At 40.7% G+C, this 18,641-nt stretch overlaps 1 protein-coding gene across 3 annotated transcripts in view; it reads left to right on the plus strand.

Annotated features, from left to right (window-relative positions):
* Positions 1-10,607, plus strand: part of CHRM2 (cholinergic receptor muscarinic 2) — a 221,052-nt gene extending 210,445 nt beyond the window's left edge. For all 3 annotated transcript variants that reach the window (XM_044281234.1, XM_044281233.1, XM_044281235.1), the window contains one exon: positions 7,304-10,607. In XM_044281234.1, the coding sequence (XP_044137169.1) occupies positions 7,357-8,775 (1,419 nt within the window). In that variant the 5' untranslated portion in view covers positions 7,304-7,356 and the 3' untranslated portion in view covers positions 8,776-10,607. The remainder of the gene's footprint in view (positions 1-7,303) is intronic.
* Positions 10,608-18,641: the final 8,034 nt, after the last annotated feature.

Genomic DNA, 18,641 nt, shown 5'->3' on the forward strand with positions numbered 1-18,641 from the left:
AGACCACACCTCATGGTGATCTATAACCCAGACTACATTATCTCCAAATGTTCTGTATCTCAAACACCTACTCTAAATGTTTTTTACAAATGTTTTATATGCCAGATTACTGTCTCCTTCTACAACTTTCCTATATGCCAGACTAGTTTTATCTCACTGTTATATATGCAAAACTACTCTTGCATTTTGTATGCAAGACCATTCCTTTGTATCCGGTATGCCACACCACTGTTCTCCAACTGTCCTATATAACAGACTACTCCAACTGCTCTGTATGCCAGACCTATCTTTTCCATCTGTCCTATATACATGTACCAAACCATTAATTCTCCTCCTCTACTATATGCAGACTCCATATTCTCCACCTGTGCTATATGACCACTCATCAAACTGCTATATATGCCAGACTACTCTTTTTTTCTATAAACCAGACCACTTGTTCTCCAAATGTGCTATGACTGACCACTCCTCAAACGTCCAAGTGTCTTCAATATGCCAGAACACTTGTTCTCAAATGTTAAGATCACCTCTTATCGAGATGTACTATATACCAGACCACTCCTTCTCCTATCATCCTAAATCCCAGATTACTCTGTCTCCAACTACCTTATTTGCCCCACCACATCTTTACCCACAATTTCATATTCCAGATCACTCCTTCTCCAACTTATCCATAGACTATTCCTTCTCCATCTGTCCAATATGACAGACCACTCATTTTCCAATGGTGCTATATACCAAACCACTTCTTCTCCAACTGCCCTATATGCCAGATAACGCTTTCCCCAAATTCCCTATATACCATATTACTCCATCTCCTAAAATCTTATATGCCAGGCCAATTCTTCAGCAACTGTCCCAAAATACCAGTAACCCTGGCAATCAGCTACTTGAGGAGGACACTGCACTCCAGTGAGTTTCGTGGCCTCATAGCATACCATGCACAGGGCCTTCCATTGGATAGCAGCTTTGCTTGGTATTGCAGCTCCACCCCATTCACTTGAATGGGGCTGAGCTGTGCATAGGACATGTGACCAATTAATTAATTAAAGTGACATCACTGGCTGATTGGCGTTAGTGCTAGTAGTCTGACCCCCACGTCTGACCCCCACCAATCAGATATTGATGGACAATCCTGAGGATTGCCCGTTAATATCAAAATCTCGGACAATCCCTTTAATGTAATAAACAAGGTTGGCATCTACAGTATTTCCTGCACATTAATAGTTCAGAGAAGTATCTCCTCCTTAAAATGGGTGTGCCTGACCATTCCTTTGCAAATTATCATTTATAACGGACCACTCATTCTCCAACTGTCCTATATGTCCGAACAATCTATCTAGTATCCTATATATCAGACTGTTCCTTCATCTGTCTTTTATATCAAATCACTACTTCTTCGACTGTTCTATATGTTAGATAACTCCATCTCTAAATGTAATATATAGTGTTGAGCAAAGTGGAATTCAATCCAAAGTTTAGGAAAATTTTGATTCACAACTAATCCAAATTTCCTCTTGCTTTGTGGTAACGAATTGTTTTTATTCCTAAAATGGTGGCTACATGTATTATAAAGTGAAAGTAAGAAGCCCGGGAGCATGAGATCACCCATAATTCCATGCAGACAGCCAATCAGCAGCTAGCCAGCCCTGTGATGTCACAGCCCTTTAAAAGCCCCATCCTGTGCGGTATCTGCCATTTCATTGTGTGCTGAGCATAGGAAGAAATGTGACAAGTTCTAGGGACAGTGTTGCTAAAAGCTTTTATTTGGAGAGGATAGGGAGACTGCAGGGACAGTGAAGGAACGGTAATCTGAAGCTAAAAGGATCCATAGGAAACAGTGCAGTTTTCATCAATATCTGTGTAGGGAACAGAGCTATCTAGTTGAACAGAGTCCTTCTTTTTTAATAGATAAGCAATTCTTTTCGGCCTTAATTTTCAAATTGGGGTGAATAAGCTGTCTAAGGGTACTTTCACACTTGCATTGCTGGATTCCCGCAGGCAGTTCCGTCGCCGGAACTGCCTGCCAGATCCGGCAATCTGTATGCAAATGGATACTATTTGTAGACGCATCCGGATGCGGATCCGTCTCACAAATGCATTGCAATATCGGATCCGTCTCTCCGGTTGTCATCCAGAAAAACACATCCGGTATTTATATTTTCACATTTTTAAAAGGTCTGCGCATGCGCAGACTGCAAAACCGGATCAATTTTTCCGGAACACCCCAGAATTTTGGACTGAGAAAATACCGCAGCATGCTCCATCCAAAAACCATACAGTGACTGAACTGAAGACATCCTGATAAAACTGATTCGTTTTTTACGGTATTGAGCCCCTAGGACGGAACTCAATACCGGAAGTGAGAAAAGTACCCTAATTCTACTGTTATTGGGGTGTCCACCTGCCTGTCACAGTAACTGTTTCAATACAAGAAAGGGCTAGCTATGCACGTTGCTGATGATGTTCACCAAGTTATACTCTCCCTGCAAACCTGGATATAGCGGATTTAACACACTTCATGACAAATTAAGGATAAAGCGAATTTCTTGAAAAAAAATCGGCGAAGCATCCAAATTGAATTTTTTTAAACTTTGCTCATCTCTAGCAATATATATCCAGACAACTGGACTTCAACTATCCTTTATGACTAACCATCCTTCTGTTATCCACTATGCCAGACAACTTCCATAAGACTACTCCTTTTATCACTGTGTTGTATGCCAGACCACATTTTCTCACACTTTTCTACAGTATATACCGATCTGACCACTCCTTCCACTGCCCTATATGCCAGACCACTCCTTCCACTGCCCAATATGCCAGACCACTTCTCTCAAATTATCCTACAGTATATGCCAGACCACCTCTTCTCCAACTGTGCTACAGTATATGCCAAACCTATTTTTTCTTATACCATTCTACAGTACATCCCAGACCGCTCTTTATCTAACAGTCCTACCTGTTTATGTCAGAACACTCCCTTGTTATCTATATTATACTTAATCACTCCTACTCCAACTGTCAACATCCTAAGCCACCCCTTTAACTATCTTATATAACAGACCACTCCAACTGTCCTGTATGCCATATTACTCCCTTTCTAAGTATCTTACAGTATATACCGTGGTGCTTGAAAGTTTGTGAACCCTTTAGAATTTTATATATTTCTGCATAAATCTGACCTAAAATGATCCAATATCACATCTGTGAGTGGCAAAAGTATGTGAACCTTTAGGATTAGCACATAACTTGAAGGTGGAATTATAGTCAGGTGTTTTACTGTAAATCAATAGGATGGCAATAAGGTTTGACTGGGTGGCCCGTTTTATTAAAAAAACAGGGATCTATCAAATTCTGATCTTCACAATTTGTGTTGAGCGCAAATATTCGAATAGCAAATTTTTCTTGCAAATATCAGCACTTCGATAATTCGTGAATATTTAGAATATATTGATATATATTCATTAAAACAAATATTCGTGTTTTTTAAATCTGAACCCATTAGTGATAGTAAATGTAATAGCGCTATATTCTACATATTCGACAATTCTACCAAGCCAACCCAATAGGAAAGTTGCTTAACGCCCTTACGCAATTCGATTAATGCACATATTTAATTAATATTTTTGGCATAAGATAAACTATATTAAATAATGAAGGATATTCTAAGATATTTTAGCCTTCTCACATTGGCCCACAAATAAAGGTCCATTACCTGCCTGCTTTTTGCTTATGGGCCAACGTGAGAAGGCTAAAATATCTTAGTCAGTACTGAATTAGAATATTCTTCATTATTTAATATAGTTTATCTTATGCCAAAAATAGGCAATTAAATATGCGCATGAATCAAATTGCGTAAGGGCGTTAAGCAACTTTCCTATTGGGTTGGCTTGGTAGAATTGTCGAATATGTAGAATATAGCGCTGTATTCATAAATTACAAATATAGCGCTATATTCTACATATTTGACAATTCTACCAAGCCAATCCAATAGGAAAGTTGCTTAACGCCCTTACGCGATTCGATTAATGCTCATATTTAATTGCAGATTTTTTGCATAAGATACTATATTAAAGAATATTTTCATTCATTACTGACTAAGATATTTTAGCCTTCTCACATTGGCCCACAAGCAAAAAGCAGGCCGGTAATGGACCATTACTTGTGGGCCAATGTGAGAAGGCTAAAATATCTTAGTCAGTACTGAATTACAATATTCTTCATTATTTAATATAGTTTATCTTATTCGAAAAATGTCCATGCACACACGAATATTTCATTGACGATTTTTCGCAATAGAATAGCATTGTACGAATATAACGAAGTCTTGAATTAGCGAATATATCACAAATATTTAGCAAAATATTCGTGAAATATTGCGAATTTGAATATGGCACCTGGCACTCATCACTATTCACAATACATGTTTATGGAAGTGTATCATGGTACATACATACAAAGGAGATTTCTGAGGACCTCAAAAAAAAGAGTTGTTGATGCTCATATGGGCTGGAAAAGGTTCCAAAACCACCTCTAAAGATTTTGCACTTTTCTTAGCAAAAAAAAGTACCTGAAGTTCAGATCATACTTTAGAATTCATACACAGCTGACATCTCAGGGATGTATGGGAATATGAGTGCTGTAGAGGCGGAAACACACATCCCTGTTCCTACCTGTCCCAGCCCCGCTCTGCAAAAACCTGGTATAGATGCTCTAGCAGAATAGACACAGGCAGGAGGAATGATGTGCTATTTGAACTCCTGCTTGCGCTCACTCTGCTTTGCTAAAAGCCTGCATACTACATTAGTACATGATTTTGCAAGTTTCCATCACATTTAGAATACTTTTTTATAAGTTTATATGAAAGTTTAGGTATACTTTAATTAATAAGTGTTATGTTTTGAGAAAGGAAAACACTGCATTACAGCATAAAAACCTTTACCCATCTGTGAAAGACAGTGGTGGTAGTATCCAGGACCATATTTACGACAAGACACCTAAAGGAGGGAGGTGGCACTTCGTAGAGAAAACATTTATATTGATTCTTTCACCTTAGTTTTGCTTCACTTATCTCCTTGTCACTAACTTTTGTTTATTGTATCTACAAGTCAGGAGATTTAATTCTTACAATGCTTACTACAGCTACAGCTAATGTAACAGATGCAACAATAATCTCTTCAGGAATGCAGTTTAAGGGTTGACTCCCCTGACTTGGTGCTGTAGCTAACAACAGTAACCCTGGGTTCGCACCTTAGCGTTCGCGATGGAGCGCTCTGTATGCGCGATTGTACCGGTGTTTACAATCGCGCATACAGAGACAAGCGAACGCCCATTGTCGTGCGTTCCCGAAAGTCTATGTATGGGGACGCGTGACAAGACGCCCCAAAGAAGCTCATGTACTTCTTGGGGCGTCGGGCGTTTTACAGCGCAATCGTACGCGCTGTAAAACGCCCAGGTGAGAACCATTCCCATAGGGAATCATTGGTTTCTCCTTGTTGAGCGTTTTACAGCACATAGGAACGCGCTGTAAAACGCTCAGGTAGGACCCATGTACTGTACATTGACAACTAGTAGAGATGATTTATCTGCTTGTAACACTGCAGACCATTCCATAATGTACATACTGATATAAAAGTAGTAAAGGTCCTCAGTATAACTCAAAGAGAAAAAAAAACACAGCGGCCAGAGGGTAAGAGCAAGAGCATACAGAAAGAATTAGGGTTTATTCAAACAAGTGATCTTAAACTAGTTTGTGTTCCAGCCTGTGAACATAGATGCATTTTTATAATGACCACTAACAGATGTTGTCTGTGTCCTGTCTGTTTTCCTTGCAGATCCACACACTTGAGTGAATAAATCTTGAGGGAAAATCAGAGTCAGATGGTTCATGCTGTGATCTTTCCAATCATCCAATGCACCATTCATTGCTGGAGATGCCTTTGGACTTATGCATTAAGGGGGAGATTTATCAAACTGGTGTAAAGTAGAACTGGCTTAGTTGCCCATAGCAACCAATCAGATTCCACCTTTCATTTTTCACAGCTTCTTTGGAAAATGAAAGGTGGGATCTGATTAGTTCTTTTGGGAAACTAGTCCAGTTCTACTTTACACCAGTTTGATAAAACTACTCCTAAGTTTCTATTTTTCTGGCAGCTGTTTTAACTACACAGACAAAATTGCATTTAAAAAGGCATTTAAAACTGCACTTAGATTTACTGCATTTGCTGCGGTTTTGTGATATAGTAACTGGCCATGCAACCCTACGCACGTTCTATCGATCAATGGTTAAACAAAAATAAAGTTTCAGAATAGCCAAGTCAAATTCCTGACCTTATTCCAATAGAAATGTTGTGGAAGGACCTCAAGCAAACAATCCATGGGAGGAAACCTACCAACATTAGAGAGTTAAAGATGTTTTGTACGGAATAATGGGATAAAAGTCCTCCAAGCCGATGTGCAGGACTAATCAACAATTACCAGAAATGTTTAATTGCAGTTATTGCTACACATGGGGGGGGGGGGGGGGGGTCATATGATATATTGAACGCAAAGGTTTATATAGTTTTGTCTCACACAGACATGTGATCATTTGCTTGATCTGGTTATCTTTATCTACTTTTATGACTACTGATGTAGTTTAAATTTATTCAGAAATATAGAAAATTCTGAAAGGTTTAAAAACTTTCACAAGACTACTCCTTTTCCAACTATTGTATTACCTAATACGTCTCCAAATGTCCTATATGCCAGACCCCTCCCTCTCCAAGTATCCCATGTACCTAACCACTACCAAACTACTCTCTACAGGTCTTTTGGCACCATATTGCTCTATCCACATATGTTCTATGTGCTAGACCACTCAGTCCACAACTCTTCTATGTGCCAGACCACTCTGTCCTCTATCCTGTTCTCTTCGATTGAGCCTACTGCAGCACTGTCCTCAAAGGGGGCGAATACTATTGAATTGAGCCCACAAATGGGCATTTCTAGTATCACCTGTAGGTATTCTGAGATTCGTATCTGGTCAATTAAAGCCAATAGTGACAAGAGCGAATTTCAAATGTCTCCTCTGATACAGATTTTGTCTTGGCACATAAAGGAGAGGGACTAAATTAAAATGAAATATTTATTAACCCTTTAACCATTATTGATTATTGATCTTAAGAGGTTATATTAAAACACTACTCTAAATACTACCGCATTCTTTATATAGTTTACCTGGAGACTGACTATTTAAGATGAATTTGTGATATATCTCTGCTTGTGGCTCTTGTGTAATGTATTCTTTTCTTGTCCACAGGTTTAAATGGTAACTAGGAAATAGTCAACCACTAGTTGACCTGAGAAGCAGCCATGAATAACACTAGTTTCGCTAATGTGTCAACAGACGACAGGACCATGATGGGGAGTCCTTACAAGACTGTGGAGGTTGTGTTCATTGTCATTGTAGCTGGATCCCTTAGCCTTGTGACCATTATTGGAAATATCCTGGTAATGGTCTCTATAAAAGTTAATCGGCATCTGCAAACTGTCAACAATTATTTTCTGTTCAGCTTGGCTTGTGCTGATTTAATTATTGGGGTATTCTCCATGAACCTATATACTTTGTACACTGTGATTGGTTACTGGCCATTAGGGCCTGTAGTTTGTGACTTGTATCTGGCTCTAGACTATGTTGTCAGCAATGCCTCAGTCATGAATCTACTCATCATCAGCTTTGACAGATATTTTTGCGTAACTAAACCACTGACCTATCCAGTGAGAAGAACCACAAAAATGGCTGGCATGATGATTGCTGCAGCTTGGGTGCTGTCTTTTATCCTATGGGCACCAGCTATACTTTTTTGGCAATTCATTGTCGGTGGGCGAACGGTTAAAGAAGGAGAATGCTACATTCAGTTCTTCTCCAATGCTGCAGTCACATTTGGCACTGCTATTGCTGCATTCTACTTGCCTGTCATTATTATGACCATATTATATTGGCAAATATCTCGTGCTAGTAAGAGTAGAATAAAGAAAGACAAGAAGGAACCAACCACCAATCAAGATCCCATATCTCCAAGCAACGTCCAAGGAAAAATAGTTAAACCAAACAATAACAACCTATCGGCAATTGAAGATGGCTTAGAGCACAGCAAAATCCAGAATGGGAAAGCCTCCAGAGATTCTGTCACTGAAAACTGTGTCCAAACAGAAGGAGAGGAAAAAGAGATCTCCAACGACTCCACATCTGTAAGCGCGGTAGGTTCAAATGCAAAGGAAGATGGAAGTGCCAAAGATGGTCCTCAAGCTTCAGGATCTCAAACCATTCCAAAAGTTGAGAACTCCAAGCTGGCATGTATAAGAATCGTTACTAAATCCCAAAAGGGTGATTGTGGGTCTACAAGTGGCACCACCATAGAGATTGTCGCTGGGACAAATGGTCGTAATGGAGAAGATAAGCAGAACATTGTGGCAAGGAAAATTGTAAAGATGACAAAGCAACCAGCCAAAAAGAAAATTCCACCCTCCAGAGAAAAGAAAGTGACAAGAACTATCTTGGCTATACTCCTAGCTTTCATTATAACCTGGACACCTTATAATGTCATGGTTTTAATCAACACTTTTTGTGACGTATGTGTGCCCAACACAGTATGGACAATTGGTTATTGGCTTTGCTATATCAACAGTACCATCAACCCTGCTTGTTATGCTCTCTGCAATACCACTTTTAAGAAAACTTTTAAACACCTTCTAATGTGTCAGTACAAAAACATTGGCTCAGCAAGGTAAAAGAAGAAAAAAGAAAAAAAGTAAAGGTGGAGCTGTCATTTAAATTTTATGCCATAGCACTTTACACTCAATTATGGAATGTGCAATCTAGGATTCCTATTCTGGCACAGACCTGTGGATCATGTCCACCCACTGCACTTATATATTCATTATTGGACTGAGTAGGTGAACTGGGCTGCTCTTTGATTAAAAAAGAAAAAGAGAAAACACTTCAAAGGGCTTTTGAGGTCCACTTATTTTCCACATCTGTATTATTAACATACATATTTTTAAGTGTTTTGAAATCTGTAGGAGACTTATTCTACAGATGAAAGTTCGAGATCTGACCATATCAGACTGATCAAATAAAAATCACTTTATAAGGCTTTGGGATTAAAAAAACTTTGACCTTTTTGTGGTATGAACATCTAAGACATTGGAAATACTAAGATACATCAAGTTCTATACAGAGTTTTCACCTTTATCCTAGCGTTAAAACTGGCTCTTCTGTGCCTCTGTGTCTTTAGTGACTGTATCAAAAAATGTTTCTCAAGTTTTTGCCCTTTGGGGTCTATGTTAGAGCTTCCTGAAAATAACTAGCCAAGCAAATAATATATATAAGATGTTTTGTGTTCATGGCACAGATAAGCATCCTTTCGTACTCAAGTTGCTGCTGATATTCATATTCATTCAACCAGGAGATGATGTTCAGCAACGACTGGTCTACGCAAGTTCCATAGTCCATTCTTCATTCAAAAAAAATTATATATTCCAATGTGAAATGACTTAGTCAATCCACATTTACTGAACGGTCATTGTACAAGTCCTGATGCTACCAAAATGGTTTTTGGAGATTCTTACATACCTGATATCCATATAAGCATGGGCATATCAACTACAGGGCAAGTACTGCGTGTAGAATTTAAAAAAAAATGTATTTTTATTTTCAAAATGTGCATAGCTATTCTGATTGTCTATATTATTACAACTAATAATAATCAAGTCAAAGACTAATTGCCTTTTTTGTTCACCTCATGATCATTTCTAATATTTCCCACATTTAAGTGCATTAACCTTTAAAGGTACCCACCAACTGTATACAGTACAGGCAGATATGTACTTTTAAGGGTCATCAGGACACATTAATGAAAAGGGTAATTTTGGATGAGAGCCATTTTAGAAATATATCATAAAAATGGTGCTCATTAATGTAGGTTCATGTATACACACCGTAAACAATTAGAATATTATAATAAATATCAAAAGTAACAAGCAAAGCCATCAGATAAATGTATTACTTGGAATTAAAGGGGTTGTACAGGATTAAAAAAAAAACATGGCTACTTTCTTTCAAAAACTGCCCACATGTACAGTATTGCAGCTCAGTCCCACTCACTTCAGTGGAGCCAAGCTGCAATACCAGACACAATCAATGGACAGTTGTGGCATTGATTTTGGAAGAAAGTAGCTATGCTTTTTCATAATCCTGGACAACTTTTTAAATAAAAATGTGTGGACACATTCTCTGCAATGTATGGTGTCCCATCCTTGTTGATTGGTTGCTTTGAATACTGATCAGTGATCACTTGCTATGGATAATACCTCTGCAATGGCTAATGCCCCTTTCTGCAAAGCCACCTGTAAAGAATTTTCACCCGTTAGCCTTGGTGGTTGCTAGGCAACAACAAACACAAAGTCAACAGTGTTAAACTTCAATGTAACCCAAAATGTTATCAATATGAATTGCAATCTTTTATTGTATAATTGTAAGATGTGTTATAAGATGGTGATGGTGGGAAAATCCTTGTAATATTCTACAGGTTCAAGTAATGTAAAATCTCTAAGCAATATGACTATTTGTCTTTTTGATTTTTTTCCCCCATGTATGTACTACTGAAAATTATTACAAAATGTTGAACTGTGTAAAGCTTGCATTTGACAAGATCATAAATATAAAAGACAATTCAGAATGTGCCGTCATTCTTATTAATATGGCATAACAACCTGGCTCACTTCTACAGAAAATGTCCAATGAGGACAAAGCTATACATATGCTACAAAGCTCAGTATCAGATCGGCGGGGGGCCGACACCCGGCTCCCCTAACCTGACGATCAGCTGGTTGAAGATAAGGCAAGCACAGCCTTACCTTCATTATTTACCTGCTCGTCATTGACATCGCAGCAGTAAACCGGTGTAATCACAAGCCATACCATTAATTTCAATGGGACAGCTCCTTCCTATTCAAGTGTATAGGAACGAACTGTCCCATAGAAGTGAACTTGAAATTACACTTGCTCACCGCTCCGATGTTGATGCAATGAAGAGAAGGCAGTGCTATTACGGAGTGTAGCCTTCTCTTCAACCAGCTGATTAGCAGGGGTGCCGGGTGTCAGACCTCTGCCAATCTGATATTGATGGCCTATCCTGAGGATTAGTCATCAATATCAAGATACCTGAAATCCCCTTTAACTAAAAAAGAAACAGCTGTGCAGAAGGCTTAAAACTGGGTGAGAAAAAGACAAACTGCTACAAAGGTGAGGTTGTGGAAGACAGTTTTATGTCACAGGTCATAAACCATGGCAAGACTGAGCACAGCAACAAGGCACAGAGTAGTTAGACTGTGTCAGCAAGATCCCACCCAGGTGAAAATTTCAAAGCAGACTGGGGTTTCAAGGTGTGCTGTTCAAGCTCTTTTGATGAAACACAAAGAAATGGCAACGTTGAGGACAGTAGACACAGTGGCCAGCCTAGTTAACTTAGTGCAGCAGATGAAAGGCACATAATGCTTACTTCCCTTGGAAATTGGAAGATGTCCAAGTGGTCACAGTAGTTGTCCTCACTCTGGTGCACCACAGGACCTTGCAGTTAATGGACGGTGCACCCTTTATTGTTCTTCTAGGCATTCCCTAAGTTGGGTGTCCCTGATGTTGTGAGGTTTAGAGGGGCAAGACAGGGCTCCTTCGTGACGTAGGGTGTGCAATGGTGGTGCACGACAATAACCAGGCCAATATAGGGGTAACAAATCCAGTTTTCTTTACTGAGATAGTAGAGGCAGTTTATAAACAAAGACATTGGTAGCATTTAGTTCAGAATCTCCACGGTACAGTAAGTTGGCTAACTCTGAGTCTCTATCAGATCCAAATTACATTCCAAGTCAAGCAAAGGGGTGCACATTCACAATATGTTCTACAGTTCCCACAGCAGGGTGTAGATCCTCCAAAGGGTAGCTAAATCACAGTAAAAGTAAAGTGGGCACCTGACTCAATGTACCTTTTCCAGCAGTAAGGCTTGTTGCTATAGAACAGCTATTGAACTTATTTTGTCTGTCCTTTCTACCAGTCATTTAAACTGTCCCTCAACAGTCCCTCAACAGTCTGTATGTTATGTACTTCTTTCTCTCTCAGAGGTTGGAGGTAGTTGTTGCGATGAATTCCTGACCCAGAGGAGAAGGGACCATCTCCTCCCACTGAGCAAGGCAGCATAACTATCAGTGTTTGCATTTCAGCTCTTGAATTACAAACATCACACAAAAAAAGTACATTAATATTAACAATGGATGTGAAGATGTGTGGCTAGTTCACCAAGCTGTTTAGAATAAACTGAAAAAAATGGATTGTCTAAGTGACTGCAGGTGCAGTTCTCCTGGATGCTGCTCGAAAATAATGAAATACTAAAGGAAGGGGAGCAGTGACATGTTAAAACTTAGCTTTTAATATATATAAATTCTCCCTAGAGAGTAAAAAAAACCCTTGCAAACAAGATAGAACACTTATATGTAGGACCTAAATTGGTGTAATACCAATTTGTGGCAATACACCAGGCTAGGCGCATACTACCCTAGGCTCGAGTGCACAATTTGCCTAGGCACAAGGAGGACCTGGCCATTAAGTCCCAATCTTCCAGTCCCAAGGTAGGGGTACTGGAGCTCTAGGGACACTAAAAAACACGGAATGGTCTTACCGGTTTTATTGAGACCTCACTTGTTCACAACGTGTGGAGTGTTGGTGAAGGAGGCGGTCACACAAGGAAAACTTGTCAATACGGGATGTCCAGTCAGTAGTCGAGGCATCTGAGAGTTCGGTCAGACGTAGTGGTATGTGGATCTTAAAGAGAGAGAAACTTACCCTAGTAAGGCCCTACTTGACCTATTCAGCCCTGGTGACCTAACACTGGGTCCGTGCCCCGCAAGGGGTGGCAAGGTCCAGAACCTTGCCCTAATAAGGAGTCCCTATGAAGCCCTATAAAGGGTGACCATAGACTGGACTAATAGTATTGTCAGGGTAAGGGAAATAATACTAAAATAGGTGTCCGTAATGTGTTAGCGCGACCCAATGCGTTTCATCAGCAAAACATCTCATAAGGCTGTAAAATATACCCATAAAACCCCATGAATCATCAGGGGACACGGGGCTTGGTATTACACAGCTCCTGCTTACAGCTCCTGCTTGTCCACCTGCTATACACAAAAAAGAAGGAGGGCCACTTATATCAACGCCCACAGTGCAGAGCAAGGTAGAGGATTGTTCAAAATGAGGCATGTGGCATAATGCACCTGCAAAATATATAAACAAAAACGGGCGACCCGTTAGAATAAAGATCCCACACTGCCCACTAAGTTATAAGTGAGGGCTGGTACTCACAATACTCCTGGGACGGCGTGTAGCAAATGTCCAGGGTCGTGGGCACTGAAGTTTACCGTGCCTCCGTCACACGCACCGACTCAACAAGCACGCCGTATTTCAAAAGAGGAAGGAGAGGAGGAACGGCCAATGCGCGTGCGCACTGCATGACGCCGTCCCACGTGACCGGACCATATCACATGATTGGGCCCACGGAGGTACGGCCCGGGCTGCCCATGGTAGGCGCAGCCTCAGTGATGCACCGACGTAACTGCGCCGCAGCGGCCGCCTACAGAACGCCAGGCTATCAGGTGGTAGAGGAGCTGCTAGGAGAAAGTAATCAGGCACAACAGCTTAAACAACACCACCGTGTATTTGCCTGCAAAGCACCAGGCTAATATAGAAAAGGGGGGGAGTGGAGCTGTAGGGAAAAATTTAATTGCAAAACCCACGGCTACTACATACCCACCCTTGATTCATGGGGGAAATCTAATTAAAGAACCCCCCCAGTGTATGACAGAGGGGACACTAAAGGCAGGAATCCAAACATGCCCGCCAAAATAAGGGATGCTCTGTAAATGAAGTAAAAAAAGTCACAAAAAGCATCCAAAATGCAACTGTTCATTCAAGCCATGGGGGTGGGAGGTATTGAGTTTGAAGACCCACCAACACTCCTGTTGGTGTTGTCCTGCTGAAAAACGTTCCATACTATTGGTTCCACGGCCAAATCAATGTAATACCAAGGTGTTAATGTACCTGAGATGAAGACTAAAGGGGTCCAGCTACTATATATTATGCCACCCCACACCATAATCCTGGGAGTTGGACTGGGGGGGACTATCCCTAGGGAAGGCCTCTTTATCCACTTGACCACAATATCCTACTAACATTACAAGCATCATTTCACATTTCTGCCCCTCATGATTCATATGCATTTCTTGCCCCCCCACCATCATTTCACATTTCTGCCCCTCATGATTCATGTCCATATCTCCCCGCCCCCATCATTTCACATTTCTGCCCCTCATGATTAATATCCATTTCTTGCCCCCCCATGTGCCAATATCATAGTGCCATCCTCTCCCCCTGCCCCCTAATGTGCCAGTATCAAGTGCCTCTCTCCTCCCCCCTCCATGTGCCAGTATCATGGTGCCAATAATTTTTTGCCGCCCCTCCTTCTCTGCGCCCTCAAGCAGCCGCTTGGGCTGCCTTATGATAGAGCCAGCCCTGATTACAAGCAAGAAAAAAGCAGTAATCATCGCTGAAGAGGATATACCACCATTCCAGCCTCTACTGTCATCTTGCTGTGCACCATGATAGCCTTTGAGAGGTGTGGCGTAAGGTCAATGGAATACCTGTAGCTGGACATGTGGCTCATAGCCCAATGCTGTGGAAACGCCTTCTGTTTTCCACCCTATGCTTAGGATATGATTTCTAAGTTCACTTGCATTAAAGAAGGGCACTATGCACCATTCGTCCAATCAAACAATACATTTGTGCAGAGGCTCGCCAGAGGTGCACCTCTTGCTATCATTCCAGTTTGTTGTTGTTCTCCCAATCACTGGACACACAAAATGAAACATCTTGACCTAGGCCCGTAGTGTTCTGCGAGTAATAACCCAAGGTCTCTCAGTTCAAGAATTCTGTCCATCTCAGTTTAAGACAAGTAGTGATAACTGGCATATCAGTGAACAGGAGGCATCACACAATCATCCCGCATGACTTTATGTGATTTTAGAGGTTTCATGTGGCTAAACAACATTGCTTTTAAGCTGGCTTTTGTGCCCCTACCACATGCCACACATTTGAGCTACTGTAGGTAGTGTTGATCAAGTACCAAAGTCCTCGGGTGTTCAGGTGCTCGAGTAGAACACCTTGGGATGCTCGGGTGCTCTACAGGTATGTACAGGTACGCCCTGATGTCCCAGTACTTAAGGACAAAGTGCGTACCCGTACGCCCTGTGGATTTCCAATCACCGCCGCGCGGCGGGCGGTGATCAGAACTGGGTGACTGTGGAAATCAATCAGCAGGCACCCTGGGTCAATGCCGAGGGGGTCCTGTGACCACCCGTATCGGAAATCGCTGTGGATTAACCCCTTCTATGCCGCTACCGCAGCATAGAAGGGGTTTGTGTTTGAGGGAGCCCATCGAGTCCCCGCACTGTTGTGGCAGGGATTTGATGTCTCAGAAGGCAGCCCGATGCCTTGCAAAGGCTGCCCAATGCCTTGCACGGCATCAGGAACTGCCTTCTACGGGAGCCGAGGAGATCCAGCCTCAGGCTGGGTCTCCTAGGCAACCTGTTTATGTACTACTCACTGTAGTACACAAACAGGCAATGCATTACAATACAAATGTATTGTAATGCATTGCAGAGGGGATCAGACCCCCAAAAGTGAATCAGAAATAAAGTAAAGAAAAAAAAAAGGGAAAAAAAGTGTTTTCAATAAAATTAATAAAGTAATAAAATTAATAAACTAAAAAATTTTTAACAAAAATGAGCCCCAACCTAAGCCAATCACCCAAAAAATAAAAAATAAATATGGCTCAGAATATGGAGACACTAAAACATCTTTTTTTTGTTTAAAAAATGCTGGTATTGTGTAAAAAAAAAGTAAATAAAAAAAGTATGCATATTAGGTATCGCTGCGTCCGTAAGAAACTGCTCTATGAAAATATCACATGACCTAACCCCTCAGGTGAACACCGTAAAAAAATGTTTAAACGTTGTAAAAAAAAGCTATTTTTTGTCACCTTACATAAAAAAAAGTAATAGCAAGTGATCAAAAAGTCATACGCACCCCAAAATAGTGCCAATCAAACCATCATCTCATCCTGACAAAAATGAGCCCTACACAAGACAGTCGCCCAAATTTTTTTTTAAAAATTTGGCTTTCATAATGTAGAGACACAAAATAATCATAAAAAAAATAATGCTTTGTTATGTAAAACTTAAACAAATAACCCAAAAAGTTGTCATATTTGGTATTGGTGCATCCATGACAACCTGCTCTATAAAAAAAAAACACATGATCTAACCTGTCTGATGAATGTTGTAAATAACAAAAAATAAAAACTGTGGCAGCTACTTTTTTGTTATCTTGCCTCACAAAAAGTGCAATATAGAGCAACCAAAAATCCTATGTACCCTAAAATAGTACCAACAAAACTGCCACCCTATCCCGTAGTTTCCAAAATGGGGTAACTTTTTTGGAGTTTGTACTCTAGGGGTGCATCAGGGGGGCTTCAAATGGGCCATGGTGTAAAAAAAACAGTCTAGAAAAATCTGCCTTCTCGAAAACTGTATGGCATTCCTTTTCTTCTGCGCCCTGCCGTGTGCCTATACAGCAGTTTACGACCACATATGGGGTGTTTCTGTAAACGACAGAATCGGGACCATGAATATTGAGTTTTGTTTGGCTGTTAACCCTTGCTTTGTAACGAATGGATTCAAATGGAAAATGTGGCAAAAGAGTGAAATTTAGAAATGTTATCTCTATTTCCCATTAATTCTTGTTGAACACTTAAAGGGTTAACAAAGTTTGTAAAATCAGTTTTAAATACCTTGAGGGGTGTGGTTTGTAAAATGGGGTCATTTTTGGGTGGTTTCTATTATGTAAGTCTCACAAAGTGACTTCAGACCTGAACTGGTCCTGAAAAAGTTGGTTTCAGAAATTTTCTGAAAAATTTCAAGATTTGCTTCTAAACTTCTCAGCCTTGTAATGTCCCCACAAAAATAAAATGGCATTCCCAAAATGATCCAAACATGAAGTAGACATATGGGAAATGTAAAATTATAACTCTTTTTGGAGGTATTACTATCTATTATAACAGTAGAGAAATTGAAATTTGGAAATTTGCAAATGTTTAAATTTTTTGGGTAAATTAGGTTTTTTTTATAAATAAAAAATGATTTTTTGGACTCCATTTTACCAGTGTCATGAAGTAAAATATGTGACGAAAAAACAATCTCAGAATGGCCTGGATAAGCGTTTTAATGTTATTTACACATAAAGTAACACTGGTCAGATTTGCAAAAAATGGCCTGGTCCTTAAGGTGAAATATGGCCGTGTCCTTAAGGGGTTAAACCAGGCACCCCCCTGCTCTGAAGAGGGGAGGGTGTCTAGTTCACATGAAAAGGTCAGAAATTGATGGAAACACCACTGAAATGATTCAGGAACAGCATGGGGAGGATGTCTGGATGCATCTTGGACCCCCAGGTCACTTCTGGGAACGATGTTGTCCGAGTAGTACACCAATTTTACAGACTGACAATAATACGCACAAAACTGAAGATAAAGTCGATTTTAGAGGAAAAATTGTTAGGAGACATTCTTACCTGTATATTTACTTGTATATAAAGTGCAAGTGCTGCCAAAAATAACAAGGAAGAGGCCCTCCGATACAACCTGTATATCAGATAAAGGAGGACCTCATTCACATTGTGGTACAATTGTTTAGGTAGTGGGACTCCTACACTCCTAAAGCCTATGCACGTGAAAGGGCTGCCAGAAATTACAAGGAACCGGCACTCCAATACACCCTTTATTACACATAAAGGAGGGCATCATACACACCATTGAAAAATTATGATTGATAGCCTGCTGGAGACCCTCAAAAATAATAGGATCAAGGGCCTGCTGGTGACCCTAAATAACATTAGCGGCAAGGGTCTACTGCTGATCCTACCATCTAAATCATTAGGAGTGGAGGTCTGCTGCTGAGCTGACCATCTAAAACATTAGGGGTGAGGGTCTGCTGCTGATCTGACCATCTAAAACATTAGGGGTGAGGGCCTGCTGCTGAGCTGACCATCTAAAACATTAGGGGTGAGGGTCTGCTGCAGAGCTGACTCTCTAAAACATTAGGGAGATAACATGAGAGATGGGAAGTTCTCTTTGTAGCGGGGGGCAAGAAGGGTGAACAACCAGTAATTGGTGTTGGCCAAAATGTATATAACGCGAGGGTCACGGGAAAGGCAGCATGGCCATGTGTGCCAGAGTCCCAACAGACAAGACTTCGCTGTCCTCATCAGGAGGATGACTCTCAATCTCCTCATCCTTTTCCTCCTCTTCGGCCCATCCACTCTGAACAGATGGAATAAACCTGCTGTGGGTACTACCCTTTGTAGCGGAGGCAACAGTCTCCTGCTCCTCCTCCTCCTCATCATCCAATTCGTGCTCAGAACATGAACAGAGGGTGGTCTGGCTATCACCCTGTGTACAGTCTTCCCCCATTTCCACCGCTTCCACATGCAAAGTGTCTGC

This window comes from Bufo gargarizans, chromosome 2, assembly GCF_014858855.1.
Source record: "Bufo gargarizans isolate SCDJY-AF-19 chromosome 2, ASM1485885v1, whole genome shotgun sequence".
NCBI classification, from domain to species: domain Eukaryota; kingdom Metazoa; phylum Chordata; class Amphibia; order Anura; family Bufonidae; genus Bufo; species Bufo gargarizans.